Source organism: Topomyia yanbarensis, chromosome 3 (assembly GCF_030247195.1).
Source record: "Topomyia yanbarensis strain Yona2022 chromosome 3, ASM3024719v1, whole genome shotgun sequence".
Lineage (NCBI taxonomy): Eukaryota > Metazoa > Arthropoda > Insecta > Diptera > Culicidae > Topomyia > Topomyia yanbarensis.
The window spans coordinates 315,988,988-316,004,492 of record NC_080672.1 but is presented as its reverse complement, the minus strand read 5'-3'; the positions used below and the strand labels follow the sequence as shown (position 1 = coordinate 316,004,492).

The 15,505-nt window shown below is 36.5% G+C and overlaps 1 protein-coding gene across 5 annotated transcripts in view; it reads left to right on the top strand.

The window, feature by feature from the left end:
* LOC131694128 (G-protein coupled receptor Mth2-like) overlaps window positions 1-15,505 on the top strand; it is a 175,535-nt gene that overhangs the window by 115,415 nt on the left and 44,615 nt on the right. For all 5 annotated transcript variants that reach the window (XR_009306412.1, XM_058982569.1, XM_058982566.1 and 2 more), the window contains exon 3: window positions 6,184-6,322. Coding sequence is in view for 4 of the 5 variants with exons in the window: in XM_058982569.1 (XP_058838552.1) it covers window positions 6,184-6,322 (139 nt within the window). In the remaining variant the exon portion in view is untranslated. The remainder of the gene's footprint in view (window positions 1-6,183; window positions 6,323-15,505) is intronic.

Here is a 15,505-nt window from a genome sequence, read left to right as displayed (position 1 = left end):
GAAAAGTTTGCTCTCAAACTCAAGTTTTCAAAAAATTCATAACTCTTGATGGAGTTGGCCAATTTGGATGTTTTATACATCAAACGAACCGGATATTCTTTCAATGAAGACTAGATTATTCTGTCCTTAAAACACCGGAATCGTTCCAGATTGCGTTAGGGTAAGTCGGTTTTGCGATTTGGGGGTTTTTAGTACAGTGAAGACTCGATTTTATCAGCTCCCGATTTGTTATACCCCCCCTTTTGTCAGTTTTGACGTAGCACTACGTCTTTTCGATATGAGAGTGCACGTTGCAAATCCTACAAAAATGGTATGTAACGAAAAGTGGTCCAAATTTAAACACATATAATTCAGCCATCTCACGATAAATTTGCAAATGTTTTTGCACAAATCGTCCCGAAATACTTCTAACAATAGATTCCAACAGATAAACCTAAAGATTTTTGATATTATGGCATTGAAAATTTAAATAATGTACAACCTAGTCAAAATATCGCGCATTTACTCACAGAATATAGCGCGTCCCAAGTCCAGCACGACGGATTTGTGTACCTAGCGCGCTACGCTTCTATGAATGACGTCATCATCGACTATTTTAAGAACGGATTTGGCCAGATGCGCTCAGTTGCCTGTTGAATAGCAGACGGAGCAGATCACTGCGCTGTGTTTTTTACAGCCAGTGTAGCTGAGTTAGAAGTCCGTTACATTGGCTGTGGAGGTACGCTACCCAGTGCCGTCCAACAGGACAGTTTTTAAAATAGGATTTGATTAATTAGTTTAACTAATTTTATCAATTCTGTAATTTAAAAAGGAATTTTTGAATTATACGGAACGTGGTGAATTTGGCACTAGTTGTTTCTTTCGCTCTACCCATCATCATCAGCGTTGGCTCATTTTGCATTGTGCGCTTGGGTTCAATGTTTGAGGCGAATGTGTAGGTAGATAGGGGAACTAGCAATAAAATGAACACGTTAAGCAAAGTCATCATTTTCTAACTAAAAAGTGAATGAGATATTACAATCACCTTCTATGTTTCTTGTTAGACACGTTTTGTACATATCTAGCAAAAATACTTCGTAATAAAACACATGTTTTCAAACATGATTCTTGATTTCAAAACATGTCCAAGAATGAGACATGTTTATAGCGTGTGGGCAAAATGACCATATGGCGGTGGTTAAATGAACAGCTTCTGGTGACCTGCAAAATGTCCTGTATATTTGCATACACACAGGGTATTTTGTAGGCAAAAAAAATTGTTTGTCCTGATACTCACTTATTGCAGTGAACTATCTGCAAGAAGTTCAAATACTATGATGTAACACAATTTTCAGAATAAAATGACCTCAAAAGACCTTATATTCTACATGCCGAATTTAACATCAGTGACAGACATGAATGCCGATTTTGGTTTTTATCATATTAATTTTACATTCGACAGCTTTTTATCAAATGATATAATTTCAATATCCTTTGAATACTTGACAGGTCACGTTTCTGTGAAGTTTGTTCTAAATTTAACAAACATTGATTTGATTTGGCTACCTGTTTTTTTCACGCCCCCCACCGTTCATTTTACCAACAGTCCCCTATATCTAACTGCAGGGTTACGATATTCACAGATTTTTCGGTAATGTTGCAGATTCTTTTTCACAATTTTCGATCACAGATTCTTTTTCACAGATGGCAAATTTTTGGCATTTTGATGAAAATTTTACAGATTTTTGGAAATATTGTATTTTTTCGGAAATTTATCATAGATTTTCAAAGATTTTTTCCCTGTTTTAGTTATCACAGTCTGGTGAAAAGATATTTTTGACCGAAACACAGATTTCAAAGTGGCATCCCTGCTTGTTAGCGGTTGCATGCGTAACCTGCATGTTAGCAATCCGTGCTTTCGTTGAGCAAAGGCGAAAACTTTCTTAGCAAAAAATTTACGCGGATCGATGACAAGCACAACGAAAGTTTATGATTTTCGTTCGATCGATTCATTGATTCATTTCCACTCAGCCGATCCTATTTTGATTCTGATAACAGGTACACACTACAAAACCTATTTATGAATGAATACACTGCCACTCAAAAAACCGTTGCAAAAACGCATCCATACATAAAATTCATTTCATTTGTATGCGTAGTTTAGGAAAGTTACAATAATGGAAAAATATAAGCTTGGTCTATACAAGAGCTGTGAAACTGTGTGCAACCCCATAGGGCTGCCCCTTGTAGTTTTTTGACCCAATTTTGCCAGCCTCATATGAAAATTGGTAGTTGAGAGTTTGATGGGCTCTAGCAGACGAACTAAGTTGAATTTGAGTTAATCCTTTCTTGAGCATATTTTCTTATCTTAGGGATACGAAATATGCAAAAATAAAATTTTTAATTTTTTTTTTAAATTTTGCGCTGTCAGACCCCCTTAAGAATAATTTAAACTAAATAATCAGAAAGGGTTATGAGACTATATCTAGAGACTAAAGAAAAATATTTTTTAAAGAAAGAAAAATGTATGTCCCGATTTTGTCAATGTACCGTTTTATCAACCTAAAATTTACCAAGGGGTTGATTAAAACGGGTCTTCACTGTATTTGCATAAAAATGTTCTAGTGGATTAAACTTATACTGTTTTAAAACTTGTAGGATTTAGTAAACCATCGAGGGTCACTTTTATCAAACAGCCACTGAGCAACATTTCAAAATGATTTAATTTTAGAATTTCAAAATTTTAAAATTTTTAAGCTTTAGAATTTTAAAATTCTAGGATTTTTAAATTAATGAAGTTTCAAATATTTAAATTTCAAGAAATTTAATACCTTGAATTTTAAAATTTCAAAACTCATAAATTCTGGAATTTTCGAAGTTCTAAGTTTTTTAATTTATTATTTTTCTTGTTTTTTTTTTTTAAATTTTTTGATTTCTTTTTTAGTTTTTTAATTCATGTAATTTTTAATTTTCAAATTTTATAATATTTTCCTACCCTAGGATGACGAGTTTGACGGTATTGCAAACGTCATCAAGCATGTTTGTGCATCAGTTTTAACCCTTTGCGACGCAGTATACGTATACGGTCCACCTGCTTCTTCGAAGTTTTTATTGGATTTCTAATTAGCGTTAACATATAAATACAAATTCTTTCTTTTAAACAACTCTTAGGGATGTAAGGAGTACAACTAGCAGAAGAAAAATATGTGAATTTGTTAAATACTTATTAGTTATATACAATTGAAACTGAAAAATCTCGTTTTTTCTACAATAAATTCGGCTGTGTCTGAACTAAAAGTCCTAAAGATCTAAAATCTCAAACATTCAACTAAATAATAGATTTTTTGTAGAATTTTTCGTAGGTCAATTTTTTCGAAAAAGATTATCAAAATATGCAAAAATGGAGTTTATTATTATGTTGATTTATGAAAGATTCTGAGAAACAGGGATAACTCTCAACTAGCATAAAAATAGATTAAGTGGTTTTTGAGATCGCTGATTACGATTCTGATGTCAGAATTCAAAAATTCAAAATGGCACCTACAAAATGGCAACCATTTTTTACGAAATTGCAAATTTTGTAACAGTTAGTATAAAACAGGGTTTTTTGTCGTCGTAGAGTCGCCATATTGGATCCGCCATTTTGAATTTTACATTTCCGACGTCAGAATCAGAATCAGCGACCCCGACAACCCCATTGTAAGTCGTTTTAGGCCAATATAACAGAATCATGAAATTTTGCCAAGCTTTGGTCACTTCTTGCATTCGGTTCGATTCATTCGGAAGATCGGATTGGATAAATTAAGGTACGATTAATTCACTGAAGTACGTGATTCATCCATACCCGGTCAGTATAGCATGAATAAATTCTAACAGAATGCAGTTGTCGTTAATGACGAAACAGTATCATTTGCTGGCATTTAGACGAGCTCAATTTCCATGTATACCAAAAATAATATCGTCAATTTATATACTTCTGATTAATCTCTTAGCGCTTTTTTCCTTTATTTGGCATGTTGTGTTTACCTTTATTACTATATCTTAAATTAGATTCATTCTTCCTTGAATAAGCAAGCGTTCCTGTCGCTAGTGGTACTGCTCGCCAAGTCGGATCGTACGCGCCTCACAACTCTTCACAAATGTTGGCTGACATCTCTCTATTTCGCATATTTGCGATTTGGCCGCGACACCATCATCGTACTAATTAATGTTCTTCCACAATATATTATCTGCTTGGAACAGATTCCCTGTACATATTCATGCGTGTAGAAAGTCTCTTGTTCACGCGAAAAAAGCGGTAACGTAATTAGCAGTCATTAGTCTTCATGCATTCGCACTCGCCAATTCTGTCCAATTCTCGCTTGCAACTCTCGTAACACAGACTATGGTTCACCGAGGCGCAAACGATAAAGAACATGCTATTCATGCTATTCGTGCAATGAGTTGATGATTATTAGTTCGTATTTTCAAGTTTCCCTCGTCGCCGCTGATCCTCACAAAGATTTTAATTTTTGAACATTTATTGTAAGAAACACAATATTTGATTCCTAGATAGAGCATCTTGTCACATTGGTTGCAGATTACAGATTTTTTTGGAAAAGTACGGAATGATATAGATTTTGGACCTCAAATTGTAAAATGGAATTTTCGTTTGACATAAGTAATATTGAGAAGGTGTATACACAATATGCAAATTATCAGAAACTATTTTTGCCTTTCTCATATAGAAAGATTATGCATTCGCTCCGAACTACGACTTTTATTTCGGTGTGTATGTGTCAAAAAATGTTACTTAGTATCAAATTCCCATCGGCTGCTATTAAATTTTTCGTCGATCCGAGTTCCGGTTCTAGAGATATTGCAAATGGTATGCATTATAAAAATATGTTAAAAGTTGTTAGAAAAACTTTCTTCTTGATAGCTTCTGCATGATCCAAATGCACTTAAAAATACTTTAAGGTGAAAAAGAATAAAAAAAACTTTCGATTTTTTGACCGACCTGAGCATAACCCCTTAATCAACGCAAAACGCATTATTTTCTAATTGGTTTTATAGGAGCTGCTAACAAAATCATCGACATCATGTTTCTTTCAGTCACCATTATTTTGGCATTAATTACGATTTTTCACATACAACAGTAAATTGAAGATGTAACTATTTTATCTCTATTTAGTTCATCTGCAAGTTTTCGATCAGCTCAAACAATTCCTTGTATATGCAAGATAATATTTCATTATAGTTAATCCAAACTATTTTTTATGAAAGTTCCATTTTTTGCCAATAAATCTACGAAAAAGGATTTTGTCGTTGAACAATGGATTTTTATTGTTGAATAACTGATTTCGACTATTTTCACTGTAAAAGTTCGATAAAAGTCATCTAGAGTAATTAGCCTATTATCGTCCTGTTTTTATTATCGCCCTACCCATTTGAAGCTGTTGGTTAGAGCAGCGTCTGCCACCTTTGTTGAACGCATTGGCTCAAATAGCTGCGCGATAATTGTCCGAATCGATTCGAGTTTTCCTGTCGCTCAGAAACGAGTGTTTCGCCGTTTTCTGTCCATTTGTGTAATTATCTTGATTCTTAGGAACCAAGAAACGATGTTAGTGCCAGTTTATACGCATTCTATCGATTGTAGGCTGAGTAATTAATAAAATAGTGAGACACTCCCTCTAAAAGAGCCAAAACAGGCCCTTTACCCTACATATTTTTCAGGCAATACCATTTTCTATCGGGAAATTGGATTATAAAATCGTCTGAAATTATGCAAATAATTATTTTTCGGAACTACCTTTCGCCTTTCGATAGCCAGATTTCGCTTATCATAGTTAACCCGAAAATCGAAATTTACAGTATTAATATTTTATTTTATTAATAAAAAGAATACACAGAAATGTTTCAAACAGTGCTTCTCCAAAAGTTGATCAATGTTCCCACCACTTTACGGTAAAGCGGATTATATAGTGATCATTAGAGTCAAAAGTAAACATGCTAAACAGGTTTTAGTTATAGGCGTATGTTCCCACTTCACAATGAACCATCTCTGACCTTCTGTCAAACCGGTAATTAGTTTGATGCATCGCCTGTCCGTCCCATGTTCTGTGTGATCTCCGCCTGAAACACTAATTTGCGTTCACGATCCGGACAACTTTTGTTTCCTAGGTATTTCACGCCTTTAATTTGCCTTCGTTGTTTTCATTTCAGAATGGCAGCATCATTTACGATACCAAACTGTTGACGAGGAACCAATATTGCTTCATGCAAACGAACGATTCGGAGCCGGTGGTACCGTTTGTCTGCTTCGAGCCGCAGGAAGATTTCAAATATGCGCTGTACCCCATCGGTAAGTATAGTTGGTTCCTAGGTTGGTTGGGTAACATCGAATTTTTACGACCCAGACGCGGCAGTGTTTACGTCGTATTACTTTTTTTTGTTTGGTCAGATAAGGGTAGTGGTCTTTGTTTGATTGTATTTACCGGAGTTTGGCTCAACGCATCGGAGAAAATGTCGAGATTTGGCATTGAAGTTATAAAACTGAGCACACGTAACAGGGATAGAATATATTATATACTATATAATTAATATCTAGTTTCATTGTTAATAACAATGTAAATGCATCCCATAAATTATTAATGCAACCTCTCAACAGTTGCAATATACAAACAGGAAATGCCTGTGAGTAAGCTGTTGTTAATATATGAATTTTCGAGCTGTATAGTTTCTGTTTCTGGTTATAGCGCCATTTAGGTATCCCAGTTTTCCTCATTGACCCCCCCCCCCCCCCTTCCCTCTGTTTCATATGGTAACAAATTCCAAAATTCACGAAATTTTGGCAATTTGTACTCCGCTTCCTGGAGATTGTCTTGGATGTACTGAACATCAGGCCGACAAAACGGAATTGACTTGATTTTTTCTGCGGCTCTATTCGGGGATGGGGATTCTAGCAGCTCTCTACGAGGACTGTTGAAAGGGCTCGACTTCGAAGAGATTGTTGAAACTATTCCATAAAGACTATTTAAACAAGAACTGATTTTTTATTTAATTTTTAACTGATTTTATTAATTGGAGATTTCTAAGTAGGAAATGTTGTGAAAATTTAGAGCCATAGTACTCAAATGAGAGCAAGGATGTGAAATATACAGATTGGAGAATCAGAAATGGCAGGATCATGAGAAACAGGTTTAATATCTTGCGGACTAACCTTTTGTCTTCTGCTGGTAGGAGTCGAGCTTACATAGATCCGATCCGGCTCTGAACGCGGTACCCCATAAAGGACCGCGTCAATCCTCGCATGCTACCTCACTGCTTGCAAAGGTAACCATGGGATCATATTGTCCAGTCTAGTCTAGTCTACACATACACAGCCAATACATGTAGGGATCCTTTTTCTTGTCAATATTAATGGTTGTGGTACATGTGGTATGTGACACAATCATTAAAGTGGCCAGGCTAACTGTGCAGCGTACAAAATGAAGACGATTCAAAATTATACGGCTATCAAATTATTCATTTAATGAATGATTTAATCAACGAACTATTTTGAGCTTTGAATAAGGAAGAAACGTGGACAACCGTACCGACCGTTTCAATTTGATGGGGGTTTGATAAATCGTTGGGAGTGGCTTGGCTAAGAGGGTTAATGTCACTCCTTTCTTAGCCCTGTCCTGGCTAATAAGCCAAGTTTAAAGCGCCTTTACTCGCTCATAGAGAAAATTGGTGATATCGTTTGATTACTACTAAGCATAAAAACAAAAAAAAAAAACGAAAACCAGCTCGGAGAACAGAATAAAATTAAAAATTCCACGAAACACTTCCATAAAAACAAAATTTCAATTACTTTCCTGCTTAGTGCGTGTGTGATCCGCAAATGAGCTTGGCTGTTGAGTAAAAAATTGTTTTGATTAGTGATTATATCATGGATATATAAATTAGTTTTTCATACACAGCGGCAGGATCAAACGAGGCTGAATAAAATCCAAAAACGTATCTCAATTACCGTTGTGCAGTTAGAACACTAGTTTTCAATACGTCGTCAGGTTGTTTCTACACACCAAAAAATAATGAAATTTAAACGACATGTAAATCAATATGAATGTAAACATACAAAGCTTGAATCAAAAATTTGATTGAAAATTAAGTTGAAATCGATGCACCCAATGGGAGCATCAAAAAGCATTTGATTTTACACTTTCGTTCGTGTAATATTAGATGTCATTTATTTTACAGCAATATTGGATTAAAAATACATTTGAGTATATTTGTATCCCGTTTAATGAAACTGCAATCTTCAATCAACATGAAAAATTACACTTCGTCAGTTACAAGGTAGTGCTGCTCAGCAACCGGAAATATCCAGCATGGCATGATCAGCGTCGGTAGACACTCAATCTCATCGATGCGAACGCTGAGGCACCTAGGTGTGATAGTCGACGATCGGTTAAATTACACGACATGCAAGTCAAGAGCGGTCGTTGGCTATGTGGCAGCTATGTGGCAGTAAGAGAGGGACAACGCGAAGGAAGGTGGACCCACCGACTCATTCCAAATGTGCATGTAAAGCTTGACGAGGTGAACTTTCATTTGACGCAGTTTTGGTCCGGGCACGGATGCTTCTGGAAGTACCTGCATCGGTTTGGGCATGCTTCGTCACCCCTTTGCAGGAGTGTGTGAACGTGCAAGAGACACCAGAACACGTGGTCTTCGAATACCCTAGGTTCGAAGAAGTTCAAAGCTTTGGTGTGACGGTTGAAAATATCGTCAAAGAGATGTGCCACGACGACCATATATGGGATGCTGTCAATAGCCCGGTTAGGAGTATATTCTCCGAGCTGCAGAAATAGTGGCCAAAGGACCAGCAAATCAGCGCCATCGTCTAAAAAGCCGCCATTAAACTACAAATCGGGTTTCAGGAGAATTCCCGCGCTCTTCTCCGGTGTAGACTAGGTTTTTCGCCGGGTGCCAGTTGAGTAGTACGCGACGTAGCACCGGGTTCGGGTCGTCGGGGCGCCAGTGAACCGGACGTCAGGCTTCACCGAAATCGCCAGACCGACCTCGACACCCTATCGGGCAGCTCGTGAGTAGGCTAGATCCACCGCCAGGGATTAGACCGAATAGACAGCGTCGAATAGTCAGCAGTGGGTCGTTGGGGCACCAGTTAACCGGAAGCTACGCTCCAGCCGGAATCTCTGGACAGACCTCAGCACCTACTGACTGGCCCGTTGAGTAGGCTAGGGCCACCGGGGACTAGATCGAGTGGATTGGGACGCTAAATGCCGGAACAGAAACGAACATCGGTATCGAATAGATATCTACTGCCGGGAAGTTCATAGAAGGGTAGATGCCGCCGAGGATTACATCGTGACAAAAATGGGAGCTCACGAAGCAAACTCCGATACCGAAAGAAATTCCGCTGCCGGGGAAGTCTCAGTCGGAGTAGAGTAGTTCACCATCGGATAGTATCCAAGTAGATTTCGATAAAGCTGGGAGCTAAATGGCTCAAGGAAACGGATCTCGGCGTTGGGAGAAATTCCTCCATCGGGGAACTATCGGTCGGAATAAGGTGAGTTCACCGTCGGGGACTATCCGAGTAGATCGTGATAAGACCGGGAGCTGAATGACTCATGTAAACAGGAGCTAAATGGCTCATGGAATCAGCATATAAGCAGCTCACGGAGACGAGATACAAAAAGGCGACGTAATAGATGGAGACAAGATGCAAGAGGAGAGTCGAGTGTTATTTCAAAGCTCAAAGGTCGAGCCATTTGATGGACCAAGTGAGGCTCCGAGATAGCGCAGAAGAAAAAGGTGAACGAAAGCACAACTAGAAACCCCCCTCCCCCCGCACCAATTCTTTGATGTAGTTCCGTGGGATAGAAGGGCGAAAAAAGTAAGGAGTGATTTTAGTGGTTAGGCACGAAAGTGAGCCGTGAGTCCCGCACAGTGCCACTACACTACAGGTTGGACATTTGAAGCATTACTATAAAAATCATCCTTTAGCGCAATCAGTTTCCTTTCTCCAACCTCGCTTGCGCTTGATAAGTATTCAGACTTGAAGACTCTACACAATAACTTATACAATACACTATATAATACTTCGGGTATTGTTCGGGAGAGCACATTTACGAATCTGTTTTTTTGGATTTGGTTTTAATAAATTTTACCTATTTTTAAGGGATTAGAGGAACACGCTTCTCGCAACTATTAGTATGTGGGAAATGACCCAATTTTCGATTTACCGGAAATCCGAACAGGAGTGGAAAATATCTGCACGCATTAACGGTTTGATAAAAAAGTGTGAAAATTCACATTCGAGTAAAGACCATATAATTCAGTCCAATTTTGAATTTGAATTTTGAAAATTGAATTATTACACCACAAGAAGGTGGTACATCTAGATGTTTAAATGATCAAATACGATATACTTATCAGCAGATAACGACCCACGGTTCGAGCTCGTACGGTAGGGTACGAGTCAGTTTGATAACTCATACATAATACCGTCAGAGCAGAGTTTACGTATCGGTCAGATCGTGCAAGTATTGGGCGATTTCCTACATTAAGTGTATGAAGATTCGTACTACTTAAATATTCCATCAATTCGGTGCCTCTCGAATTGATAGAGGAACCCGAGGCTATTCGGACCTACCTAAACAAATCGCTCTTTTAAGGTGGTAGATGTCAAAGAATGTATCGGTCAATGGTCCTAATTGGTAGTGTCAATACTTTACTGCAATACTTCGAGAAATTTCAGTCATCGTATACCACACGGCTTGAGCCTATCTGTAGCTTTCAAAATTGATAAACTATAAGAAACAATTTAAAATTAAGCTGTCACTGTCAAGTATTATTTTAACCTAAATATTAAACCAAACATGCACACAAATTTCACTTAACGCGCACAAATTTCAATATTCCTAAGTTAATTGGATAATCACATTATTCGATTGAGGGGACGACACTATCCAAATCTTTCAAAAAATCTGTATTTTTATGTAATCAATAATTATATTATTTATTATTGTAAAAATTCAAACTTAGCTTCGAATATTTTTGGACATAGTTACAGGAAAATCGGATTGCACAGAGTTCCGCCGGGTCAACACGTAAACTGAAAAGTTACGATTGTACGAAAGGCGCCTGACATACATGAATAAATCTAAACTAGATTTTTGGAATTGAATGTCGCGCTGCACTACAGTCCATAATTCTCCCGTTTGTAATATTTGTTAACGAAACAATTTATTCAATATTTACAAATACTGTTATACCTAAAATTGCACGAAGTTAGTTTTATTTCCGTACTTTTCAAAAAGATACCCCCTGAATATATGTATTATCAGTCACAATACACGCAGCACCCCGATCTGTGTCCGATGACGTCGCGCTTGTTCCTGCAACAAAAGTTGCCAGTGAAATTGGATATCCGTTTGTTTGACTTTCTGTTGCGCTCGCAAATCGTTCGAGATAATGTGTCGCCTGGGGCGTGATTAAACATTAGTTTAGTTATGCATGGTGTGATGGGGTATGGCGTGGTGTTTAGTTCATTTTTATTATGACTACGCATTATCCGAGAATACATGTTAGGTACGGCGTGGGCGTAGTTGCTGAATTTGCGTAGCTAATTGATTATTTGTTGCTCCGTGTCAAAGGTCTACTGTTGATTGTATACAAATACAGTGGGTCACGTCGCGCAAATTAATTTAAACTATGACATTTAAATGGCATATGGTGTATTTTATATACATAACGTAATTAGTTACCATCATCAGTAAGGTGGTACACGACGTTTGGGGTTGGTCTCTTAAGTTAGGTTCATAATGTCAGTAGGATCATTATGTCAGCATGTAGTTTTCGTAGCTGCAAAATCTAACGACGTCAAGTTTCGCAATGGGAGGCAACACATGCCAAAGTTTTGCTTTTTATGATTGGAACTGCAGAGAAGGATAAAAAAGCATAGTTAGAGATAAGAAAGATGTTTTGGAAGGCTCGGTAAATGATTACAAAGCCCTATCTATCTCATTGAATGTTTTGACCCACGGCTGCCACCAACAGAATCGCATTAGATAAAAATGAGACATGTGAGGAGTTCGATTCAACCTTACCAGCAGTGTGATAAAGAATTCCGACGAAACCGCTCCAAATGTAAATAAACAACAGGAAACGATTGTCCGACAGTTCGATGGGGATAAGCGCTTGTGGACATCGGATACTGATTACACAGAGCACGAGGCGGGGTTCGGCTGTATGTTGGCCCCGGTCCGGCTCGGACTTTGTTGTTTGGCGATTTATATCTACACATGTTAGCGGTTTCCGCGGAACTAATAAACGTGATGGGCTAGAATTTGTTCAAGCGGAATTTAGAAAAAAAAAAGAATACATTCACAGTAGGTTTCTGCACATTTTAGGCAACATTTGACCTTTCTTACAGCTTTCATATAAAATTAATCCAGATTTTCTAGAACCTTATATCGCAAGAAAAGGTAAAATAACATAAATCATAAATAATGAACCGTTCAACTATCTTTCACATTACTTAGAGTCTATAAAACACTTTGCTCAACTCATATTTCATTAAACTATAATAATGATATTCAAATTGGTTCGTTAATTTATATGTCTTAGCTCCCATGCCAACAGTAACATTTGAGATTAACAGACATAGTATTTTCCATCTCTAACATTAAACCTGAAATGTGTTGTATGTAAACAAATTGTATTACACCTCACTCGCGATCAATCTGGCAAGAAACAGAGTAACAATTAAAACTTTGCCCAAAATAGCATGTGAACTTATAACCATTTCAATTTTTTATTTAAAAATTCCTTTTTTGTTGCTTTTTACGAAAAATGTTCGACTGTTTTGTGGGAGTTCGAAAATTCAACGCTTTTCAGTCTCAGAACGATCCATGTAAATAAAATTTCATGTTAGTTTTGTTAACACAAGTTTACGTCAAGATTTTTCGTGTTAACCTGAAATTTTATATCTTCACCAGAATCGACGATACATGCGTTTGTCGCGTTATAAACACACGGAAGTGGCGTTATAGTATGGTTCTACCACTCCGTGAATATGGTATCGGCTTGTTAATGACTGAAAACGAATGGAGTAACGTTCATTTTTCTGTGGCAGTTTCGTAAACACTTCAGCTTCCATGTATGGTTGGAAGCAATAAACAAATTTTATATGTTTATTTGTATAGTATTACAGTGAATCGACCTTAACTGATGTCGGATCGGAAGCAAATAGAAATAAGCTGTCCCAATCGATTATGTTCATTACTATTTAATATCTGAATTGTTGAAGCGAAGGCAAACATTTTTTAATATGCTAATTTTTATTTTATAACATTTTTTGTTCACAATAATTTTCTATTTAATATATTGGTTGTTCGGCCAGAAGTGGTGCAATCCCATTTTGTTGTTTACATGATTTGTTATTTATTGGTTATATTTAAAAAAATAGCTAAACAATGGCCATTTCCCCGTCTTTTGGCCATTAGGCTGACATTGCAAATCAAGTTAAAACGAACAAATCAAATTAATGGAACTCAATATAATAAATAACAATTACTACTATACAACGCATTTTACCGAAATAAAACGTTGTTAGTTTACTAAAATTGTGAAAATCGCTATATTTTCAAGTGACTTGTGCCATTTGTTCCGGTTGGAATTTTAATGAAAGAACTAGTTTAAATTTCTCATTTTTGCTTATATTTTCCTAATCCGGTTGGAATATTATCGCACGAAAAACATTGTTTACCACTTTATAGTTTTATATGATACATATCAGTATTGCACTGCGCAGATCCTGAAGATAGGCGACTTCTGAAAGCCTAAGCTCCATTTTCAGCTCCAGAAAAAATTCACCTTACGAGGACTCGGTACTATGGAACAACATTTTAAGCCAACAACCCAGGAGTTGGGTCGAAGCAACGCTATTTTGTTCACTTCACTCTTGAATCTACTAATTGTCGTTCACTTTTTTCGTTTGTTGATCTGATTTGGCAGAAGTGGAATGTAGATTGAACGGTTTCATTTGTTCTTCAGACAATGCACACCATATAAAAGTAGTTGTTTTGTGGTTCATTTTGTGCTTACACAGGCAGCTGCAGAGTATCGTGACAGATGTCTTCGGTGAATAGAAAAAGACTTAGTTAATAAATTTACCGATAACTAGATGCTTCACAATTGGAATTAACGAAGTTAGCGAGAAAAAATTCGCATTACTGCAGAGTGGTTCCAAATGAAATAGTTTTATTAGTTTCGAGGTTTTCGATGATGTTTTTGTGCTCAGATGTCTTCATAAAACTTGATAAAACGCATTTTGTGAATCATCATTGAAAAATATTTTTTCTACTACAACTTTGTAGCATATTTTATTTTTTAAATTTCAAGCCCGGAGAGGAGGGTGGTTGACAAATGCCATAGTAAAGTCAGATGCCAAATTTCATATCATTTAGACAATTTTAGACCCACTTGGCTTGAAATTTTTAAAGTTTGGGAAACCGCATTTTTTCCTGAAATAAAAATCTACCACGTAATTCCTGAGCAGTTTCCACACAAGAAATCGAAAATTAAATAATAATTTATTGTTAAATGGAGTTGATAGGTGCTATTCAATGATAAAATGTGGAATGCGGACCAAATGGTGGAAAATCTATGTAAATTTTACCCGATAGCAAATCTACTTAAATTTAGTTTCTTAAGATTTTTTATGTTCAACCAGAAACATTAAATAAAATTTGATTGAAGAACATTATAGATATATGCACGAAAAATATGATAAAATTTAATAAGAATCACGAAATGCTTAAGAACCCCAACTTCTCGTATTCTGACAAAGGTTGCCAGGTTGCGTTCGATTTCTAAGATTTTTTTTATATTAGAAAAGCAGCGGTATATTTGCAACATAGAGCATACTAGTTATTAGAAATATGGAATTTATGGGACAAAATAACTTCCTGTATTTTTCGAGTAACGGAAATATTTCCATTGAAATTTTAAGAATTTCCAAGTGTTACTTGAAAGGTTATGTATGGCATTTAATTAATTTTTTTTCCAAATACTTTCCCATAGTACCTGTCAAAAACTTCAAGCGAAGTGAACGGGTATCTAGACTTGTCAAAATTATGTGAAATTTGGCATCTGAGCTTACTTTGACATTTGTGGTTTTGAGATTCAAAATAATTTTTTTCTGCGGTGCCCTCATATCCATATATTGGGATGGGTAACTTAAAACCAGTTTTGTTGCATTTTCTTCACACAGTAAATTTTTATCACATAGGTTTATTCTAGAAAGTGTCAGACATCAACAAATTGCATAACTTTTATGAATACACATTCTAGTTTTGATGTCAACTTTGAGTAAACATTATTTTCTATCTTTCGATGACTTTTGTGAATCTTTATTGTGCAACAAAACCGATTAGTACATTAATTTTCCTTAAGGGGTAATTATTATTTTCTGCAACCTTATGGCGCAGTTGATTTGGAGTCACTTTGTTGATGATACGGTTCACCTATT